Source organism: Larus michahellis, chromosome Z (genome assembly GCF_964199755.1).
Source record: "Larus michahellis chromosome Z, bLarMic1.1, whole genome shotgun sequence".
Lineage (NCBI taxonomy): Eukaryota > Metazoa > Chordata > Aves > Charadriiformes > Laridae > Larus > Larus michahellis.
The window spans coordinates 79400826-79424189 of NC_133930.1; the positions used below are offsets into that span (position 1 = coordinate 79400826).

The 23364-nt window shown below is 39.1% G+C and overlaps 1 protein-coding gene across 6 annotated transcripts in view; it reads right to left on the reverse strand.

The window, feature by feature from the left end:
* Positions 1-23364, reverse strand: part of SSBP2 (single stranded DNA binding protein 2) — a 179732-nt gene that overhangs the window by 34047 nt on the left and 122321 nt on the right. For 4 of the 6 annotated variants that reach the window (XM_074568939.1, XM_074568935.1, XM_074568938.1 and 1 more), the window contains exons 5-6: positions 20086-20175; positions 2789-2848 (exon numbers count right to left, since the gene is read on the reverse strand). In XM_074568939.1, coding sequence (XP_074425040.1) covers positions 2789-2848; positions 20086-20175 — 150 coding nt within the window. The remainder of the gene's footprint in view (positions 1-2788; positions 2849-20085; positions 20176-23364) is intronic. The other 2 variants (XM_074568937.1, XM_074568936.1) reach the window with 1 other exon arrangement.

Genomic DNA, 23364 nt, shown 5'->3' on the forward strand with positions numbered 1-23364 from the left:
AGGGCATCTATGCCAAGATAAGCTTACTATTCATCTATGGGAGATAACGACAGTCACAAAGCTTCCTCCTAAGTCTCGCCTTCAAGTGTGGAGGTACATTGTATTGTTACTTCACCTCTGCTCCAACTCAAATGCATCGGTTTTATGTCCCCACATTTTAATCTGTCCTTTGGGTTTATAGTAACTGAATTAGGTATAAGGCTCATTTCTACAGTCTCTCACCTATATTTTAGCCAACTAGAAAAAAGTTTTCATGAATAGATCTTTCTAGCTGATCCACTAGGTGCTATTTAGCATTTCAAAACAACATTGCATTTTCAGTAAAAATGTATCTAGAATGGGTTAATCTGTTGTTATTAAAGTAATCTACTCAGGCAATACGGGCATTGCTTACTGAGGGAATGGATAAGTTACTCTTAACGTGGAAATACTGTAGTAGTCTTGGATACATAAAAAGGGGAACCTATATGCAAATACCATACAGTTTGCTTCCACAAGAAGTAGGAAATTCAAAATTAAGATGCACGTTATTAACTCAAAGGTAGTACAGTCAAAAGGTAGTGCACTGCAAGATTGATGGTATAAACAAATAATCTGAGATGACATCATTTAAATTAGAGTTCTATGTGTACTTCAGTGACTGCCTGGATGATACGTAAGAACAACACATGAAGTGCATGGAGAAGTGTCAGAGTGGCAAAGCAGGAACAGGTCACTTCTGCCTGAGATGGCAGGGGACACGCAAGGACACAGAGGCATTGGCTGCTGTGAGCAGACGTGACCAAGGACTTATAACACACAGTCATTATTCTCCAGGTCACTACATGAGGGACCACGGCTCCTTTCCAACACGTCACACCACTTTTCACGAAAAACGAGTGTCCCTGCACAGCGTAACGCATTGCCAGACTTCCTTCTGGGGCTGGGCCTCGTGGGACCTGATCGAGTCCTGGAAGGAACTCAGGGGCAGTCCCGCGGCACTCGGTTGGTACTAACTTTCCTTGGTACAAAGCCTGGGTCTTTGTACCAGGCGTGCCCTGTGTGACCCTGCCTTGCCTAGGAAACACCATCCCCACTGCAAGGCACTAAGGGATAGAGTCAGAGTTACAGTGGGAATTTTAACTCTGATTTTTACTGACTTCCGTCTAATCCAAATTTCAGCCTTAAAGCTGCACTACAATAGTTTATTACTTCCACACGCTGCCTATCTATACTGTAACTTAAATAATGGCAGCGTTGTTAAAAGCAGTAATTCACCAATGCAGCACAATGTAAATGAATTGCAAAATCCGTAATTCACTAAGATTATGTGATTATGCTACAGTTCGGAACTGAAAATACCACAACGTGCAGACAAAAATGCTTCTGAAACTAAAACTGAAGGTTGGCAGCGTTTTCTCGGCGTTCACCACATCCAGTTTCTACCTGCCAGTATTTACAGTGTTCAGAAACGCAGAAGGAAAAACAAAGGAGTATGTGAAACACAAACATTGGTGTATCTTTGGCGAAGACAGGACTGAAAGGTGCAAAAACCAGGAAGATATTCTGTACCGGGTTACAGTATGTCTGTAGCAAACATTCAACTAAAGCGCTATTGACATTGTGCTCTTATGCTGTCCCTTGATGATCAGTTCAACAAGGTTAATTACATTTCCCTTGAAAGAAAGTAGCTATGGTACCGGTAACTTAACCTGCTCCCGAACATCACCATACTTGATTTGGAGAAACATTTGAAGAAGTCTTGTGACCTGACATATCCAGCTCACTAAATTTCAAACTTCAGCTTTCTGGAAAAGCTGTGCTAGCGCTTAACACAAGTTTGTTGACATTGTGTTACACAGATATAAAAAAATAGCCAGAACTGAGGCTCTTGCAGAAAAGTCCCCTCATCAAGCTGCGACAAGAAAGGCAGTCCTGGAAGTTTATGTTGCACCAAGAAACCCGTTCCATCTGTCCTATCAACCTTTCCCAACATTGTAAATGACCCAGTTTTCCTTTCAGAGCTCCACTGATATTTTTCTGTCTGCTTATCTTTAACTTTTCATCTGTTGACAACTGCTTTCTCCTCCTCTATCTGCACTACAGAGAGCTTAAAAATACAAATGCTATCTGCTTCCAGAACCATCTTTTCACAGATGGGCCAATAAAGGTCTCTGCTGACGAACAGCAGCTCATTACTCATTCTTGTCACACTGGCATGCATATCCTTTGATGGAGCTGAGAGAAAATTGGGAATTTGATGCTTTTATAAAGTCCTCAGAGTGTCTTATAGACATACAGCCCTTTATGATATCCGTTTCTCACCAATAATCCCCATTTTTACTGTGAAATATACTTCATATATCCAACACAGAATAGGAGGGAGTGAGGCATTTTATGTAGAATTAAGTAAAGAAAATCGCAGAGCTAACTGCTTGATGTGGTTAGGGAAGTTCAGAGAGTGTAACAGCCATAGGGACATTCTGCCTTCATCTCAGGGCAGGCAGCCTTGGCTGGATGATGTTAATGCGGCATCGCACAAAGCAACTATATCCTCCTCTGTAGACAGGCTGAACACACAATAAATTTTGAGATGCAGACACTAATTAAGCACAGGAAAGTGAGCTGGGAATGGCATGGCCACACCTTAACGGAATAACTATTTAATGGTCAGATAAAATGGGGTGGAGAGGGACTGAGTGAATTTTGCAGGCAATGACCCATTGGTAGCCAAAGAGGCAACCTTCCCTGTTGCCAGCACTGCACCATCACCCCAGACCACAACACTGCAGCCGTGACAAATTCTTACCTGATTGGGTATTCTTAAAGGTGGCCTTGGACCTCCAGGGTACCGAGGGGACATGAAAGGCTATGAAAAAAAGAGAAATACTGCTAAATAACTCAACTTAGCTCATAAATACCACATTGAGTCAGTGGGTGTATGGCTTGTGCCATGCTCACACCTCAGGCATCCAGCTTAAATATTTCCACACACCGTTCAGTGTTTAGCAGACTGAATAAATTTAGAGATTCTTAGCGAATGAATCTACCACGACACATTATTTAAAACTTTGTTACAGTTATTGTGAATGCAGGGTATAAACAACTTATTGCATTATCTGAGAAGAATAAATAATAAACCATTTAGATCATATAATCACAGATCTGTACTTTCCACTAGAGAAGGGAAAGATAGAAAACCTGAAATATAAAAGAAAAACCATTTGGGGAAAGTCAAAAGGTAAGTAACAGCATAACCAATTTGCAAATACTTTCCATTAACTTTTTTTCATAATAATACACTAAAATGCAATACAAGATTTAACCTGTCAGGGCACGTATTTCAAGTTTATGTCATAAATATTCAGATCTTTTTTGGTTAAAATGAACCATATTAATTCAGTGTTACTCCTCCCATGCCTGCATACTTAAGTGCCTGCTCACTCAGTACATCTCCTCTCTCAAACCCAAATATACACCCAAATCGGTTGTACCCTCCTGCACCCTGTGAGGTTCTGGTGGCTCTTGGCTACCACTATACCACTTTGTAGCCCACTAACAAGGTCAGTCCCTCACGATAAACAAATGGTAGTACCAGAAAATAAATACATTTAATATCTCTAGTTATTCCATCCCGAAGTGTGACAGTAATCTAGAAATCTAAAAATCTGGGAGATTAGTGGCAAGTGTGAGATCGACAGGAAAAAGGCACAAACACCTGACTAAATAGATGATGAAGAGGATCATTTTGGCATGCAAACGTATACCTATAACTCCAAAAGAAAATGAAGAGCTGGAAGTAGGCTTTGACTTTGTATCATGAAAGGGGAGCTCACTTCTGTTCACGGCACTGTCACTGGAGACACGGGTGAGACAAAGGGAAGGAGTCTGCTGGGACTTCCCAGGGGCAACCTCTGATGACAAACAAGCTGCTGCACATTTATCCCACTCTTTGGGGTCTCTTCAAAAAGAAACGACTACACCTACACAGGCACCACCTAGTCAGCTGTAGCCAAGGTCCGCTAGCAGGTCACTGAAAGTCTACGATCAACACCACTGTTTTACGAATGAAGGGAACATTTCAGCTCCATCAGCAGCACAGCATTACAAACTAAAATGCCAGTGACCATCAATGTTAGTAATGGATGTATTAATCGTAGCAACAGCTAACAAAATAATTATAATTATGTTACTAATAATTAGTAATGGATTTTTTCCTATGATGTTACATAAAAACATTTAACAGAACCTTTCACATCTCAGAATCAGATGAAAACTGAAATAGTGTAACCTACATAAATACGTGTTCAAACTAGGTACCAGAAAGCATTTTAAAATACAGAGGGCTTACACACTGGGGAAGAAATTTCAATGACAATTGTGAAAAGATTACTTTAATAAAAAATCCATTTGAAATTATGTGCTATAGAAGAGGGAGGCATCTTCATGCCCTCTTTGATGGTGAGATTCTCTGATAATAAAGAAAGAAAAAGGGTTTGTGCATGTGGTGAAGGCTGTAAACATGCAGGCCCTTGTAAAAGCAGTAAAAGTGCGAGGAAATTAGAATTTCAAAAATTTCCATAGAGCTCAACCAAGCGTTTTGTACGGAGTGCAGCACACTCTAGTGAGTATCTTGGATTTGGCTTACCTCATCCAGAAAACAAAACCTTAGCTTTATTTACCGTTGTACACCTCATAAAAAGGAAATCAGCAGTGTCTCTCACATTGACCTCCTTAATGCAGAAACACACTATTAATATTAGTAGATAACGGTGCGTTACTGGCAGAACATCTACTCCACTCAAGCAGGACGGAAACCTGCTCATCCCCTTCCCAGTGGGCTCACCTTTCTATGCAGTTTATAAGAATACCTAAACAGTTACTTTTTGTATAGAACTGAAATTTTATTTAAAAAGCTGAAACAAATACCCCACTGCATTAAGGAGAGAAGGAGGCTTACTCATGTAAAGTCGCAATTTCCCTTTTCAAAATATGACTCGCATTGTTTCTAATGCCCAACAATTAGAGTCCACATTTTTTGGTTTGCTACATCAGCAGCTGTTTCAGATTTTTGAGAAGGTCTGGACCTAGGTAGGTCTCAAGTCCACTTAATAAAAGCCTCACAGAGTAAAGCTAGGATTCTTCTCTGAAATTATGTGTAAGTCACAAATCATGTTTTTTCAAGGCATTGTGTCCGAAGCAGCATCAAAGCAGAATTCGATGTGAGAGTCAGTGCATCTATTCTTACTGTTAATTCATTGCACGGAATAACTACAGGAGCCTCTTTGATACAACTCTGTCTTATAAAAAGCTTTATATACTTTAAATATTTATATATTTAGGTATTCCCCTTAAACATATTTGTTGAAGTGTTTAAACCTTCTCCCATTCTTTAAGTAACTGAATGCAAGTGGAACTGCAACAAAGGACTTAATCCAGTAAATTTCACATAGTTCTTATCATTTTTGATGATCCAAGGATACGAACATGGCAGAGTTCTGTAGGCAGGAAAATATATAAACAACTGGGAAGGACAACTATATGTTTTGATGAATATAAGTATCAATAAACATCCATATAGCATTGCAGAAAGTGTTGAGATAGGGATGTTCCAGGACAATTCTAACAAATTTACACTGTTTTGGACCAGCATTTAGGACTTAAGTTTACCACAAAAAATCTACCACCAAAATAAAAACTTCTCCCTCGCCATCACCAATGCCATGTTTGTTCACAAAAAGTTCTACTGACATGTATCAAGACACCAAGGAACTTCTGCCAAACATTTTAATGAAAATAAATTAAATATGAACAGCTTCTCACTAAATTAGGAGCAATTTTTTTCAAGTCTGACACCCACCCCCCCCCCCATTATTAAGCACTAGGCATTCTGGAACTCAACAGCAGGCATTTTTTCTTATGTGTGGGTTTTCGCTACATCCTTTGTAATTAACCAAAACAAGCTGACATGTAGTCTCTGATCTAGTTGTACTTTATTATTAAGAGTTGCTGAAATGACCATGACTTAGGGAAGAACCACCGTGGACTTACATGTCTTAAGGCTAGTAGCTCGCTCTTTCCTTGACTTCTTGGAAACTTTTTCTTCCCCCTTCTCTAACAATATTGCAGCACATACATCACAAAAAGTAATGGGTTCAGAATATGGGCACTAAATTAAAACCAGATTTTGAACTGACCAGTGTAGCACTTGTCTTCTGAAGACAAAAATAAATTCTTCGCACGTTGGAGACCTGGACAGTTCTGCCTGCTATCCCAGCCTTGTGTCAATTCAAAATTCAGCATCTTGATAGTCGAGCACCTTTAATGGACCCCCACACCAAACTCTCCGCAAGACAGACTCCTGATTTGTCTCAGAGTTTAGCGCGGGGGCTGGAGAGGTGCCACGACAATGAACCAAATACTTCCCAGCTTACCCCAGCTAGCAGGGAGGGAGAGGGCCGTCAGCAATGCACGGGGTACAAGAGCACTTCTTCCACCTAAGGATTATAGACTTACAACTCTTCAAAAAATAGTCAGGGTAAAAATAGAAAGAAATAATTAAGCTGGAAAAATATGCCGAAAGATAGGTAATGTGATTTAATAATGCAGCAATAACTTTAGCTATCGGGTAGGAAGAAGACAGAGGGACAAAAGGCATTCTCTCCTAGAGCCCTCTCTGTGTGAAAGGATGTAGGGTACTCTTCAAATAATAAATCTGACACTTCAGGGCCAGATGTTGCAAAGCCTGTCTAAGGGAAAACAATCTCTCGAAGCTGATCTGACTGAGGAAGAAGGGTATTACCGGAGCGGCTCCATCCCACAGTAATTTCCAGGTGCTGCAATGGCTCCCAGGGGTTTCCAGTGACTACTGCAGCCCCCAAGTCCTGCTAATCCACAACAGGGACATTACACCGAGTACAAGGAGGTGTAAACAATGCTATGGGACATTACCCTAAGCTACAATTAACTTCTCAAATGGAGTTCCGGAACTGGCACATACACTAATGTATTAAGAAGAGGAAAAAAAACCAAAAAAAACCCAAAACCCGAAACACCAAAAAAGCCACAGATCTAAACCAAAAAGAAATAAAAAAAAGAACAAACAAAAGAACATGAAGAAAACAAAATAACAGGCAAGAATGTCATATCTAAGCCACAAAGGAGATGGAGATGCTACCAGTGTTTGAAAATGTGTCAAAAAAAAAAAGAAAAAAAGTTGCAGCAACAGAAGAATCTGGTAAGTGTTTCTGGAGAACAGCCAACTAAACACATCTGCAAACGCCAGAATTACTGCCTTCACGTATAAAAATCTGTAATTTGGTATCACAAATAGTTTCTTGAAGGCTGTTGTCACGCAGCTGAGACCAAAGGAATACAAGCAAAAGCTTCTGATAAACTAGGTGAAAAAGAAGGCAGATAGGAGAAACCTTTTGCGGTAACCGCAGAATACATGGATTTATCAACTTAAAGTAAAAAAAAAAAAAAGTACTAAAAAATTACTAAAAGAGAGACTACATAAAATTAAATCGAGATGTGAAACATTTAGTAAGCTCCCTTCTCTTACTTATAGCATCCTACCATGTCAGGTTCTTAAAAATATTTGAAAGAAGTTCAAGAACCTGTACGACGGTGAGACACATTCTAGTATTTTATCTTTCTGCTAAAGAAAAAAATCCAACTCTGTACAAGGAGAGTAAAGGGTATCTTACAAACTGTGTATTTAATAGTTTTGAGGGTTCTGTGTGCATGTGTGCATGTACAATGTACAAAATCTTGTAAAATACTATTTTTGTTGATCCCTGGGAACACAAGAGGACAATCAGATAATGGGTTTCTCGTAGGGATGTCTCTGAAGAAGCACAGTAGCCTCACTGCCCACATTTTGGTTCCAGTATTCAGGAAAAACAATTTCACAAAAAATATCCAGCAGGACGGTGAAGACATAAAGGCATAGAGGCCGGCACGTTTCTCTGCCAGTTGTGTAATTCTTACTGTGTCTTCTTTTAGTTAGGTGACTCTAGAATATGGTACGATTTAGTTTTAGTTTTCTTGTACCCAGTACTGGTGGAATAACAGAAATATTCAAGAAATCTATTTTTTCTTTAAATTTACTTCCCTTCCAAAAGCTGGGAATATAATTCATCTGCTTCCAAATATGTTTAGGGTTTTTTTCACTGACTTTTTTATCCTTTTTTTTTTACTTATATTGTTGCATTTATTGACTACATTTTGTCCCATATAAATTGCAAAATTTACAACAATCCACAGCCAAATAACTAATCTTGCATATTGCTTACTTTTCAATTCCTCTTGAGACTGAATTCCTAATGAGATTAAATTTACCGTAAATACCGGTATCAGTTCCAATACATACATGTTACGTGAGACCCTATGACTTGTTATAGTGGATAGCACAACCTCATGTAACACACACACGCACACCAGGAAAACAAACAAATGTAGTTCAAAAAGAATTACTGACGTTACTGGGCATGAGTAATGGAGAGGTTGCACACATCTGCTAACCATAAAACTACCAAGAGCAAAAAAGCCAGCGAACAAAGGTTGGGCTGAAGAGAATAAAATGGTCTGAATGTTGCTTGAACAGGAGAACCCTGCTACAAGGCATACAGAAACCCACCTTTCTTAGTCCGAGTAGCTTAAAATTACAAGGCTCACCTAGATGCACATTATCATCTTCCCAGCTAGCCAAAATACACGCCCCCCAAGGCCGACTGGTTTGCAGCGGGGTGACTTGCTAATCACCATGCATGGAAGCCCCAGGAGGGACATGCTCGATGGACTGAGCACTCGAGCCTTTGAAGATGACTGCTGCCCAGCTCAGCCCCCCCAGCTGTGCCCACGATGAGCATTCCTTCAGGAGATCTCATGAAAGGGAAAGTGTTTTATGTATCTTGGGTACTTCAGCACAGCATCAGACAAGCTTGACCAACCACCAGCAAGCAGGCTCCCTGTCCTGGTTTGAGGACACCTCTGCCCACCAGGAACCTCTCCTCCACCCCAGTTGGGGCAGCCACCACCCCGCTGGGCGGGCAGTGATGGACAGGGGGAGAGAGGATTTGCCTCTAACAGCTCCATCCAGACCTGGGAGAGAATGCCCATGCTTTTATTGCATCTTACATGGCTTCGGAAAGCAGAAGAATGGGTTCTGCTTGCACCAGACAGTGCTTTGCAGGGCTTCTCAAAAACACCTCTAAATTCGAGCTTTTAGAAGCAAACAAAACCAAGTGATAACTTACTTTTCAGCATCCTGTATTTTTTTTCTAATCTGCATTATCAAATTTAGAAAAATCTCTTTAGATTGTACTTCTCAACACCCTGAGAGGCAGATGATGCTCCTCACTGGAGAACATCTCTTATGGGAATAACAAGAGCACACCACAAATTAAAAAATACAAGGTGAAACACAGTTTTAGCACTCAGTATCGAAAAGGACTGAAATGGTATTAATTGGTTTGTATAATTCAGCCACCATAATCAGCACAAACTCTAAACACTACTTATCACTAGAAGCTGAAAATGGAACCACAGACTTAATTCGTACACACTATGACAAATTATTTTAAATTAATTGTGCTGCTACTTGAAAAGCAGGTACTGTAAGAGGGTCCAAGCTGCCAGCATCAAGGTCATAAACCAGATGGGAATTCTCATAATGACCAAATCTTTTCATTTATTCATTTAAAGTTCTAAATTATAAGAAGTGAAACAAACCAAAAAATCTTTATTCTTCTCTCCTCCGTTTAAAAAATGAATTCAATTGCCAAGTTACATATTCTGTCTCTGAAAATGCAAATTATATTAATCTTTTTTAGTTTTCAAACTATATTTTGTACTCTTGAAGAGTACCAGTGGTGAACCATAAAAATATGCATGAATTGGATTTATCCAAGTTAGTTTACAATTCATATCCTTTCATTTATTTAGTTTCCTCTTCATTTTTTTGTGGACATCTCCATCAGCAGTAACAGTCACCACAGTGCATAAGATACTCTTCATTAACACATTTTAATTCCAACCAGGACTCAAATAAATTAGCTGTCTAAATTACACTCTTGTGCTGGCACAGCCCGCTGATAAGCACAAACATGTAACTTATCCTCTGCGAAGCTTGGACAGGCTATCATCAATTCTTAACAAAAAATTATTTTTCTATTCAGCTGCATTTTACTGTTCATTACACAATCCTACTTGTCCTCCTTTGCCCCCCAAATGGCCACCCCAGTGTTAGAAGTCTTTGTTTTATATTTTCTAAAGTATTTCAGACATGAAATTTGGGTTACCCACTACACATCTTGTAATCTACCAGTATATATTAAACCAGCTGTTTTCACCTACACTATTTCACATGAAATGGTTTTAGATTCTCAGCACCAAGACAGGATTTGTCTCTGCACTGTCCTTTCCTGACGACCAAACCTATTTCCATGAGCAAGTTCTTCTTTGTGCTTTGGACGAAGATACCTGAAAAAATAATTTCTATATTTACAGTTATCTAAGAGCAGCCTGACATGATTTGGCAACCTATAAATAGCAACGGTAAGAGGTTTGATTTACTTTAAACTATAGAGCAAAATTAATTAAAAAAAAAAAAATCAAAAAGCCTTCCACAGACCTCTGTGTTTACACATCTAAAATTCCAAAAGTTACACCAATAGTAGCATTTCAAACAAACTTCATGATTCATCCCTGGTCAAGAAATACAGGGCTCATTCCACCATATGAAAGAATATTGCAATACACACCTTGCACACGCTGCACAGAAAAATGAAGAAACTAAACCTCTTTTAAAAAAGAATAAAATCCTTTTGTCGCTAGCTAAACATTTGTCTGTGATGCTAAAAGGAGGATCTGCCCACTCACCTGGCTACCTCTCCAGAAACTTGAGAATGTAAATAACATTCGCTTCCATGATAGACGATCTTTAGGAATTAGTAAATAATTCCTAATTATTTAGGAATACTGTTATTACATCTGTCTCACTTCATGGGAAATACCATTATCTCACGCTCATGAAGACTTAGCAAGTGGGAGGGAAAGGGGCTAAGTTTTGCACATGATATTTAACGGAAAATTTTAAAGAAATGCAATTTTAGAAGGGTTATTACTACATGCATTTTAAACCAGGTTAGTATTTTTTACTTTAATTTTTGTTAAATGCAAAGAGTGCAGAAAATAGAGTATTTCAAACCTGACAAGCTAAAACCAAAACATCAAGAAGCATCATCTTTTAAAAAAAAACACCACCAAACTGTGCTTTCAGAATTCAGACAACATACACACAAGATCACTAATCTTGAGAAAGCATTTCCTTAAATTTAGTAAACCTTCTAGTCACCCCTGATTATGACATACAATTGATGTTTTGGCAAGAACTTTGACAATGGCAAGCTGGAGTTTATTATTCCTGCTATTATATTTAATAAATACGTTATATCAAAGCTACAGGCATTATCATCATCCAAGGATTTTGGCTTCAAACCCGAGCACTTGTGGCTCATGTGAAAAGCAAGAGTCAGACTACGACAGGAACTGAATTAACCTCAGCAGAAGGAAGCATCATACGCAAATGACAACCCTCCCCCTACCCTTTAGTACCCATCAGCAGCAACTGTAACGCCAACTTTGGTATATGTGGTCAGTAACCTTAAATTTCTGAGGTTTACCCCACAAAGAGAGAACTTGAATTTTCAGGATAAGGCTGTTAGAGTTCAGAAGAGATCTCCCAGGTACGTGACCTGTGCCCAATTCCACCCCTTGCCCTGGCACCAACAGCCCATGCCTGATCTGCGGCTGCTTGAAAGGCGCAAGGGGAAGGGGGAGGTGGGGGCACAGAGCGGGGGCTCGGAGCTACTCAAGCTGAGCACTTTTAATTTCTTCTAACAGTTACAGGCAGTAAAACCATTACCACAACAGCGGGATAGAATTATCAAAGCCAGCAGATGCCGGACACCTTTATCATTTTTTTAAAGTTGACTTTATTCCTGGTATGTAGAGAAAATGAACGAAAAAGAGAGGAACAAACTACTTACAGATCTTTCTAGGTGCTAATCCCCTCTCACATAGTATAAAAGTCAAAATAATTTTTAAAGTTAAAATATTTTAAAATACAGCATGATAGTGGCAAGGACAAAAATGTACAGATCCCAATTCTGCGAAGAATGAGACATAACGCATAATTTTATGCACTTGGGTATTCCCAGTGGGTGTCAGTCTGCTCTACTGGGGTGGATGCATTTACAAACAACCGAGATTCCAAAAATACAATAAAATTCTTCTCACTAACATTAATTATATAAACCCAGGGGAAAAAAATCCCCTTTAAAATCTATTTTCAAAGCTTTTCATGGCCTACCAAAGCTGGTAGCTTTACTCACAAGCTGTATTTGTAGCTGTATTAGCTCACAGCTATGTTTTAACAATCCATGATGCTTTTCAGGCTTCTGGGACTTAACTGTATCTGCTTGTTCAGGACCCAATTCTTTAACTTTGGACTCCTTCACTGCAATTTTCTCATTTGCTCCACTGGAATTTAGGATGGATGTGAACACGGAGCACATCCAGCTAATTTTGCAGTCATGCGCCAGTTCATTTTTAATGATTTGTAGATTTGAGTTTAAAAAAAAAAGAAAGTACAGGCAATGCTGCAGAAGTGGGGAAAACATGAGGATCAGCAGTGAAAGGTAACTGATGAAGCAGGATGGTACTGCAGCACTGTTAACCAAGGATGCATGCTTGAAGATGAGGGGATACAAAATGGTAATGCCCTGGAAAATCAGGAAACTACGCGAGTGTTAGGGGAATACAATAGTTGACGCAGTTTAAAGGGGTTTAAAAAGAAACAAACAATTTTTAAATCCATATAGATGCACGTTATGGTCCTGCAAAGACCAGTCTGAGAGACGCCTGCATCTTCTAGCTTTAGTCATGTAATTTAGCAGCTGGAATTAGGAATCCTCATTCCTTGTGCAAACAACGACCCCTCGGTGGCCAATTCATAGAAGCGACACAGACACTCCAAAATGACTTTAAAGAGGCGCTGGAGGGTTTCTCCCTCCTCATCTTCCTTACTGCTGGATGCTTGTTCAAAGGAGCCGTGTGGGAGGATGCTCCGCGAGCGGAAGGGGCTGAGGCAAAGGGCCACGCACCCAGCAGGTCCCTGCCCAACGCAACAGTTTCTGGGAGACCAATACACTAATTAAAGTGAGTGCAACGACTGAGTGAAACCACAAATGGTCTGGTTTCGTGGAATCAGAGGAGGTGTAAAGGTGCCATCTGTATTTGTTTGGGAGACTTCAACCAACGACTTTTAAGAAGGAGCAGATATTCTATGCTTTCCCTTGGAAAACAGCTCAATTATCATTTTGCTTGCTATATGCAAAGATTTAACTGTTTTAATCAAATGCTGTATTTATCAAATCCATAATACAAGCTCTACTGCTTTAAAATGTATCATACTATGATTTTACTATAAATATTGTAAACATAAATTTTAAAAGCACATTATAAAGATATTTTACAGCCTTACACAGAAGCTTACAAATCCATTTTCTTTTTATATATAAATAGTTCACTACTGCTGTTTCAAAGTGCAAGAAGCATGTGTTGTTACTGATTTTTTAATGCACCTACTTACTTTGCTTATTTTCACTATCTACATGCTATTTAAACTCATTTTTTAATAGCAAATAATCATGCTAGGCAGGAAGACAAATGGAAAAGTTCTTTCTGCTCATGTGTCTTACTGTAATGATGCTCTCCTAAAGCATTAGGTCAGCTCCGCTAAGGCACAACAAGGCTAAAAATAACACTTCAGAATAATATGGATTAAGCTAAAATGAGAATGAACTGCCACTAGATGGCATGACAGCCTTACATTACTCTGGAGGGTTGGGTTTGGTTTGGGTTTTGTGGGTTTTTTTTCCCCTTTATATAAGGGGAATATGTAACATTTGTATTTCAAACATGGTGTCGACACATTTTTTTCCCATGACATTCCAAGTGCATCTGATGATCACAAATTGGTGAGTGAAGCAAACTAACTACTTGACAATTCCTTTAGAACATGTATGCACTATGGAAATAAGGTTTAGTGGCAAGCTCAACTAGAACAAATTTTAACAGATTTGGTTTTTGACAAAAAAAGTAATGCATTTAAAAGGAAGTGCTTTACTTATATGTGAAAAGGTATAGCCAGCAGTAGAATTTACTTTTAAAAAACATGACCAAATTAAACAAATGAACTGCCAATTATCAAACTGCCTGCTTCCTCTAAATCTCAGTTGGCACTTGTTAACTGTTCAGCAGTGTCTCTCAGGTGAGTTAAGTGCAAAACCAATGGTGTTACCTGTCTGAGTGCCTTTAAAAAACAGACAGGTTCCTCACACAGATGCAGACATGGCAAACTTAAGAGGTGAAGATAACTATGGTTTAATTAAATGCGCATTTAAGCGTTTCTCATCGTTGCAGTGCAAAAGTGAGCAAACAGGGTCAAATATTCAGCAGTGCTAGTTGACACCAACTTGGAGAAACACGTTGAATTCCACTGGATTAGAACCTAGAACTTGTGAGCAACCTGATCTAGTTGAAGATGTCCCCAGTCACTGAAGGGGGGTTGGACTAGATGGCCTTTAAAAGTCCCTTCCAACCCAACCCATTCTGTGATTCTGTGTTCTAACTCGGCATTTAGGTGTGTTAATACCAGAAAAGTAACTAAAAGACAAATAAAATCCTGTGAAATAAATACTTTTCATTCTGTTTAAAAATTCAAAATACTTCAATGAAAGCAAGCTCCACAACTTCCCTCTGGCCTCTGTTTATTTGCTTACTGAAGCTGATATTGTCCACAAAGATCAAATAAATAGTCTGCAAAAATACAAATATAACGTATCCCAAATCTTTTAGCCAATTTAAAGATCAGTGAAGTGATGGATGGAAATGGGCCAGCACTTCTCTACCTGCAGAGCAGCAGTTTGCACTTGAACACAACCCTGACGCTTCATGGGCACACTGGCATGTGCCGTGGGACAGAAGTGTATCCAGGCTTCAAAACTTCTATGATGCTATTTCCAAATGTTCATGTCATTATTTCCTAACTGCATACTGTACTATGATGTGCACGTATAAAACAGACGATTTTTTTCCAATCCCACTGTCCTCAAGAAGAAGAGAGCGAGGCTAGTACTGAACACTCTGAAGACCGTGCTCTGCCTGTATCTCAGAGGCAGTAAGTAACGCTTCCGTACTGCACAGAACCAACCCTGGTCTGTCCTCAGGCCAGAAACTGAAGTTAAGACCGGATGTGAAAATCTGAGCGTCTTTGAATTCTATGACCTCTTTGATCACATGTGGATGAATTTAATTCACCATAAATGAATTTATCAGAACGCTGCATAAAGCTTTGGCTGCTGACATTACATGCATCCTCTAACGTCTAGACCTGAAAGTAAACATATATATAAATTTATTCAGTCCTCCAGTTGCCCTACGATTTCAGTATCAGGTAGGACTCCAAAAAGAGGGACAAAGACTAGGCCACGTTGATCTCTGCTGATGGCCACACCAAGAAACTAACAACAGAGTAACTCTGATGCTAAAAAAGGCAAAGATAATGTCCTAAATTACTTTATTAGCATAGTAGCTAAATGCCTTCCTCACACCTCAGCTCCAAGTACAGGCTATGGTCTACAGAGGAAAACTGGCAAATTGATGATAAATTTTGAGACTCAGACTGGAGTTAGATGACCACTTCACAAATGTTCATAGCTACCTTACCCTTATGCAATCTAAGATTGTTTCATGACGTCTATTGCCCAAGACATTAATGATCTCTTAAAAGGATCTTCCCTTGCGACATTCTGTTTTGTAGGTGGAGAAACATGAAAAAAAGAGAATTGAAACGACCTATCTTGGGTAATGCAGGAAAAATGTGGGAAACTTAGGAATGAACAGCACAGAGCTTTTTGCATCCAGGCTCGCACTCTGATTCCCAACCATCATCCTTCTCTGGAGCTCTGAATTTAATAAAGCAACTTACCAGAAGCAATGACCCACCAGACATCACCCTCATTGAACTACACTTGACCTGTTATTTCAGCCTGAGACAAAAATCAACTCTAAAACTTTTTTGAGTTCTCCTATTTGGAGTTAAGAGTCTTTTATGACAGAACTATTCTTTTCGCTCCTCCTGTAGTCCCACACATTCAGTTTCACTGCTAATGAACCACAAGCAGATTCAGTTACTGTATAACCCCAATTTATTTCCAGAGCATCACCTATTCTATGTACTGAAAGAAGATGAGGACAAAAAAATACATAGCTATGAAATTTAAAGTTACAATAAAATACATACATACCAGGAGATTAAACTGAGGCACATCCTAAACACACATAAACCTGTTTTCTTGAGTTTTCGAATTTCTTTTTTGACCCTGTAAACAATTATCTTTTTTAAAAAAAATGTCATTTAGTTGATAACAGTTGTCCACAACTCTACCACCTTCCTTTCACTGTATCATTGTAAGGCATTGCATTTTGAACCCTGAGTACCCTAGTGATCATCACCCATCACCTGAATTGAAGTATGAAAACACAAGTACAGAGAGACACAAGATGAATCCAACTGCCAGCTTCAGAACTACACTTCTGTGGACCAAGTATAAAATGCTAGTGATAACTAATTAACATCAGTGCTAGTGGCCTACATATACAGGAAAAACTCATTTTACGAAGAGTAGAGTTTTAGCAGAATCTGTTTGAGAAACCATACTTCTCCCATATGTGCTATACTAGTGCTATACTACTTCTCCCTCCACGTGCTATACTAGTGTGCTGCGTTATTTTGTTTTATAAAAAATAAAAGAAACTTATTTTCTTTTTTAAGAAACGAAGGTCACAGAAATAATGCTAGTGGTCAGCAATGCCAATAAAACCGGAACCCAGGTAATGTTTCTTGGCTCCCAGCACAGTCCCCACCTTCCCCTGACCTGCCTGATAAGAAGCAATTCCAGCAGCAAGAGCATCCATTTCGCTTATGTCCCAGTTAGTGGTTAGTGCCGCTCACCGAAATAGAGTTGCAGTGAACAACCAAGAGCCAGTACTGATGAGAAATGAAATGACTTTAAATTGTCCGGCAATTCGGAGTTAGCCAAGCAAAGCTGGAAGGTAGTGGCTGTCAACAGCTTCAGCTTAGGCCAATCCAAACACTTCATGAAGCAACAAAAGGCATCCTTATCATTCCAGGATGACCTTCTAGATAAATTCTAGGCTGCAAAAAGTGGAAATGTTGCAATGTTTTTGTAGTGCAAAGTCTTACTGGACTAAATATAGATGTGAGCACCATTCGCTCACTGTTTCCATAATCTTCTGACTCTTAAAAAGAAAAATGTTCATTTTCATAATCTATGAGTGAGTTGCAGGTCTAAATTCCAACCTCTCTGTCAAAGAAGAGCGGCAGTTCATAGAAGTTTGTCAGTATTCAGACTAAGACAGATGTCTTCTGCAGTGGTTTTGGTTTACTCTTGTGATCAGTCAGCATCAGAGGAATTGCAGAAGAGCATACGGAAACTGATCGCCTAGTTAGCGGTGTACTAGAAAGAAAGCACCTATGAAGGAAGTAGGGAGTTTTGACCTTGACTTCTCTTTCTTGCTTGTCTTTTCACCCGCTTTTTACAGCAGCAGATGATGCTCCTCAGCTTTCAAGGTTCACATACACAGCTATGTCTGCCGATGTGTTTTTTCTTTTCCTCAGATAAATTGACATTGGTAAGATTCAGCTCCGTCTGAAAGTATTACAACCAGATATTAACTGCTTCTTGACAACTCTCACTCTAACACCACAACACATTGTCACCGACTGTTGGTACATATTTGCTTTATAGACACCTTACAGTTTCAGCACACTGCTATGTAACTGACTGGATTTTGGCTTGGCTCCCCTTGCTGGGATTTCTCCCACCCGTATCAACATATCCGCCATCAAACCGGCAGCTGGATTTGCTATCTAGCATGTTATTTCTCTACATAGATTCTTAAACAGATGACTACAGTGAAAACTAATAATCTCTTGGAAAATGCTTGTCAAGTGACAGAGAGACACGATGGCACAGACCCAGCAGTTCCAAGGAGAGGTGAAGGGCGATGTCTGGAGGAGTCCAGACCAGACTGTGCAGACCGGCTCTCGGAACCTGCCCAGCAAAAGAGTCATTGGCCGTGCTGTGGAGTTGGTGATAGCTCTGATTAATGTCACAAATTGTGTTACACTGAAAATGGATTTTCCTCTGTTCGTTTTCAATCCCAGGCCTCGCAAAAAGAGCAGGCAGTTGGTGGGGCTTCAAGTAAGACTGAAGTCAGATACTGACAGTATCTGAGGAAAGTTTACCCATACTTAACTTTCTATCATCTTGTCTTTCTTACATCTTTAAAGATCTAGAGTGGCTAGAAGTCTTTTCACACTTCTAAAAACAAAACTCCCACACCCTCCTCCCGCAAAACCTTTAAAATAGTTACTCCCTCCTCTATACTTCACTTACTTGTCCTGTCTATGCCCCTTCCCCCTCTTAATTGTCCTCAAAGAGAGTGAAAAAACCCAAAAACTTTAAACTTTAATTCCTTTGACATTACAACTGGAGTAGGCGGCTAAAATAAGAAAAAGTGTAATATTTAGACAATATAAAAAATTAAGATAAAATTGCGTTAAAAAAAATTCTACCTAACCAGCTGTTCAAAACAGTAAAGGCAGAAATAAAATAATTCATCAGTTCAGCCAACTTTTCTGATTGGCAACGGTAAGATATTTTCTACTTTACTTGCAAATATCTTTTCATTCATGTATTAAAAATCGTGCCTCAGTTTTTGAGTTGATGAAGGAAACAACATGCTCATGCCAGGTTTATGGTTTCTTTATGTAGTTATCAATACTGCAGATAGCAGTTTTTCCCCCTGTGGGAGAAGAAGGACCATATAAATTACGTACAGTCTAAATAAAGACTGCTGATATCCTGCCATTTTTATACAATCACCATTTGGATAAAAAAATAAATAAAACATTCCACTTTTATTCCAGATGAAATATGCTTCTTTTGTCCATGAATCTCAAGGAAGAAGCAAAAAGACTTGGTCTCTACCTGGATTTCAGCGCTGGGATTTTACAGAACATCCTATCACAATGTTCTCCCCGTATCACAGTCCTGGAAATCTGGGTTGTTTCTTTCATATCGTGAGATAACTATGTGAAGTGGAAATCTCTGTTCTTCCCAAAGAGCTGTTTCGATGCTAGAGATGCTGCTCCTTTTTTGCTCCTGCTGCACAGCCACAGTTTGCCAGTGTGGAGAAACACAAGCTTTGGTGAGCTTTGGTGAGCTTTGGTGAGCTTTGGTGAGCTTTGGTGAGCTTTGGTGAAGAGGAGACACAAGCTCGCTCGCAGGAGCAGTCCAGCCTTGGATTACAACTCTTAGGTTGGCCTTGCACTAAGAGCTGCCATTTTTTTTCCATCATAGCATTCTGTACTGTTAATGTCCAAAGTGCTAACTGGGTACTGAGTTTCATTTATGAAAAAACTTAATAGAAGCAATATACAGTCTAAATACTTGGCTTGTTTTTTTAGGCATCGCGGTTGAGATTTTCAATGTGCAGGGAGATGCTCAGTGGGATATTCTTAATTGCCTAGGTCTAATTCCCACCGAAATGTCAACACCTTAAAAATCTGGCCTGTGGGTTTACCACAGAGCTAAACATGGCCAACAACGTTCTTACTTCAAAGTTTCAATGCAATATTTGTATAGTACTGTAAGAAATTCTTTTAAAGTTATATTCAAACATTTTCAGTCTCTACTCATAAACTGGCACCATTTCTTATCCTTGAAGTTTCGAAATGAGTTGTGCTGTACTATTTCATAAATGAAATACCTGTCAGTCAGAGAGATCCCTTCCTTTCCACCTATTCACTTTTGTTAAATAATAAACTTTCAAGTATTGCACCATATAGCGAAACATACTTTAGAACAGGACCTTTTCTGCAAACTTGTAAACAGTATAACGGAGGATTTTCTATCCTAAAATTCCTGTAATCATAATTTTTCTGAATACCTGAAAAAACCCCGGTGGTACAGGACCTACTGGCATGCCATCTCCTGGGGGAATGTTTCCTAGCACTGGACTGGGAGCTGCTGCAGCACTCTGAAAAGAACAAAGGGAGAATAAACCTTTGTCATTGCATGGTAGGCATTAAACCCCGAAAAAAACCCAAACCAGAAAAAAAAATCCCAACCCAAAACCTGACCAAAATGCAGAAAGTAATTCTCTGGATATGTCATAATGTCATTGTTTCATCTGAAGGTAAATTAAAATTGTATAGTGTTTAGTCTTCGTTTATACAAGTATAATGATTTGTTAAAATAACAAATGCATGTTGAGGGGAAGGATGCTAGAGATTGCACGAATACACAAATATGCGCCAATTAGATATATCTTGACTAGATGTTAAAATATCTTGCACCTGAGCATGTCTACATATAAATACAAATGTGAACGTAACTTGCACACTTCTTCTTGCATTATGCGTATAAACATCCTCACATATGCACAAGGATATACATATAGCATAAAGAAAGTAATTTATGCATTTTATCAGCAATTTCCAAGCACTTTAAAGATAATTTCAGCACACTGTAATATTCTTTCAGAACTACATCAAGCTTCAAAACAGGATTCTGTTACAAACAGTACAAGAAGGAATGCTCACGATTCTGCTGGTAATGCTTGTGATTTTACCAACCCCCAAAATAACCACTATGACAAATTAGAAGAATTCAGGTTATGTTTTTGGAAGGGGAAAGAAAAAAGGGATTTCTAAGAAGTGAATCAGACGATAAATTAGTTACCTTTGCAAATCCTTCATTTGGAATAAGCAAGTAAAGAATATTGCTTCTGGCAATTTACAAGCAGGAGATCGTCAGAAAAAAGGAAGCCAAACTGTTATTGTTGTCATGTATTGGAACCTCAATTACTTTTAATTTCTAGCAGTCTTCCTTCCTGCAATATGTTTCTGTAGGGCATAAGGCTGAATCACCTATAAAGGCTTACAATCTTCTGTGAAAGTACTCACGCACACACAATGCACCGACAGCCACTTGCAGCTTACTAATGACCTGCAGTATCTGCCCTACAGAATATGAATGGCTTATGTTTATTAACTTATCACTCTATTGTACGCTCACACTTGATATCCAAAAGATGCAGATCTGGAAATTGTATTTCCAGGTGTTTGGCACACTCTCTAGGAAATTGAAGAATAATGCTGGAAAGATTTGAAAACTGGCACAAAGAAGGGCTGACCTTTTTAAACCAAGCAGAAAGGAAATATTCAGCTAATTACCAGAAATTTTTCAATGGCTTAAACTGTGCTTCAGAACAAAATTTCTGAACAACTAGCAGCAGCATATTTAGCATCTAAGCTGTACATTCTTTCCCCCCAAAAATATAGAACATATCATTAAAATACAAAGACTGCAGAAAGCGCTGGCTTCAGAACTGAGTGCAAGACTTTGATTCACTAGAAAACCCTGTAATAAAGGGTCTTATTTATGCAAGGATCTGGTCTGCAGGATCAGTGTTAAAATTCTGTATAACTGCAATTGATAGACAAAGCCAGTCACGAGTTGGACGTAGCAAACGCTTTTGAATCGTAACACCTGCTTGTGAGAGGCTACCACACACCAACTGAACCAGCTGTAGTAAATAAAGGTGGTTCCCTGCTAGCCACAGACATTCTTTGAGCACTGCCTAAAGTTCAAGATAGTGGAATATGAAGCTGCTGAGACGCACGCAAAATCATACAACTCCCTGGAATGTCTCAGGTACTTCTCTCAGGTCTGTCACAGTCTCCTGGCCTCCCACTACAGAGGGGGGAAAAAGCAAGTGGTGTGAATGCACAGAAATAGCTCCTGGAGAACAAAACTGTCTTGTCACCCTCCCTTTCTTTTGCACGGCTGCTGTGAATGTCCACTAATTACTTTCAGATTATCTCCATTTCCAAAGGAAAACAGAAGATAAAGTTTTCAGCTTTTTTTTTTTTTTTTTGTAAGCAGCATGGCCTGTTTAAACTGAGCATTGGTTAACAATGTCAAGTAAAACCATGAATAGGTGCAGACACAGTTTGAGTGAAGTATGCTGGATCTTACTTCCGTATGTACAGGTTTGCTAGATGAAGAATGATAACAGTAGCATCACTGATGGAGAAAATCAATGATGTTAAAAGCCTGAGCATCTTAAAATGTCCAAAATAGCCTGCACTGCAGTCTCTGACTAAGAAGGAGTAGCCCATTAAAGGGGCACTAATAATGATGAACCTTATTACAATATCATCCCTCCTTGCATACTAATTCCTGATTGCCCCTATGCTATCTTAGCTGTGTCCATCTTTACTGGTCATGTAATATGCACTGGAAGACGTCCAATGGAGCTGATGCTACAGAATAAAGCATTTGAACAGACTGTAATAAATCACTGGGCAAACGCATCTCAACAGCAGGAATCCAGACAGGCAAAGTCCTGTTAAGTTGCAAGATCTCAGAAAAAGAGCTAAGCAGCACCTCCTCTGATACACAAATAGTTTTCAGAAGCCCAGGTTCCCTCACTGCTACTCGCATTATTTAAACTAAACTATACCAGGCTTTAATGCACATCCGGGTGCCTTAATGCACTCAATGGGTCTTAGATGTCCTCCTCAACTGCTGTCCCCGACAGAGCCCCCCGGTTACGAAAGGATGCTTGTAAGAGCAGGAGGAATGACTTCTCAGGATGCAGCGCTCCTACAGGGATACAGGGATCTGCCCCTGATGAGTTCATGGTATTTCCCACGCTTTAAAAACCACTTTAAAAAGTAAAATGGTAAAATATACTTAACCATTTAAAAAAGGAGAGAGATTATTCCAAAACAGGTGGAGAAAAGGATTAAAATTATATCTGTTGAGATATATCTAAATATATATGAATGTTTAAGAACTTATACCAGCTAGATCAATAAACAAACATGCAACTGCTGCACTGAAATATTTGTATTTATTCTATCCTGATGAATTATTCAGTTCTTTTTTCACAGTCCCACAGCAAACCATGGCTTCTTTTTGCATGCATTACAAGTTGTTCATCATTTATACTTCCATTAGTTTGACATTTTAAATATTTGCAATTTCTTTTCCCTGCTTTTCATAAAAAGATGAAATAGGAAAGTTTAAATGGTCTAATCTTTTTGTACAGTATCTTACCTCCTTAAAAATGGAAAAATGTATTTGCTTTTGCAGCTAAAATACTGAATTTGTGGTATCTCTTTACAGCTAGTAATTAAAAAGGTGTACTTGAATGAAA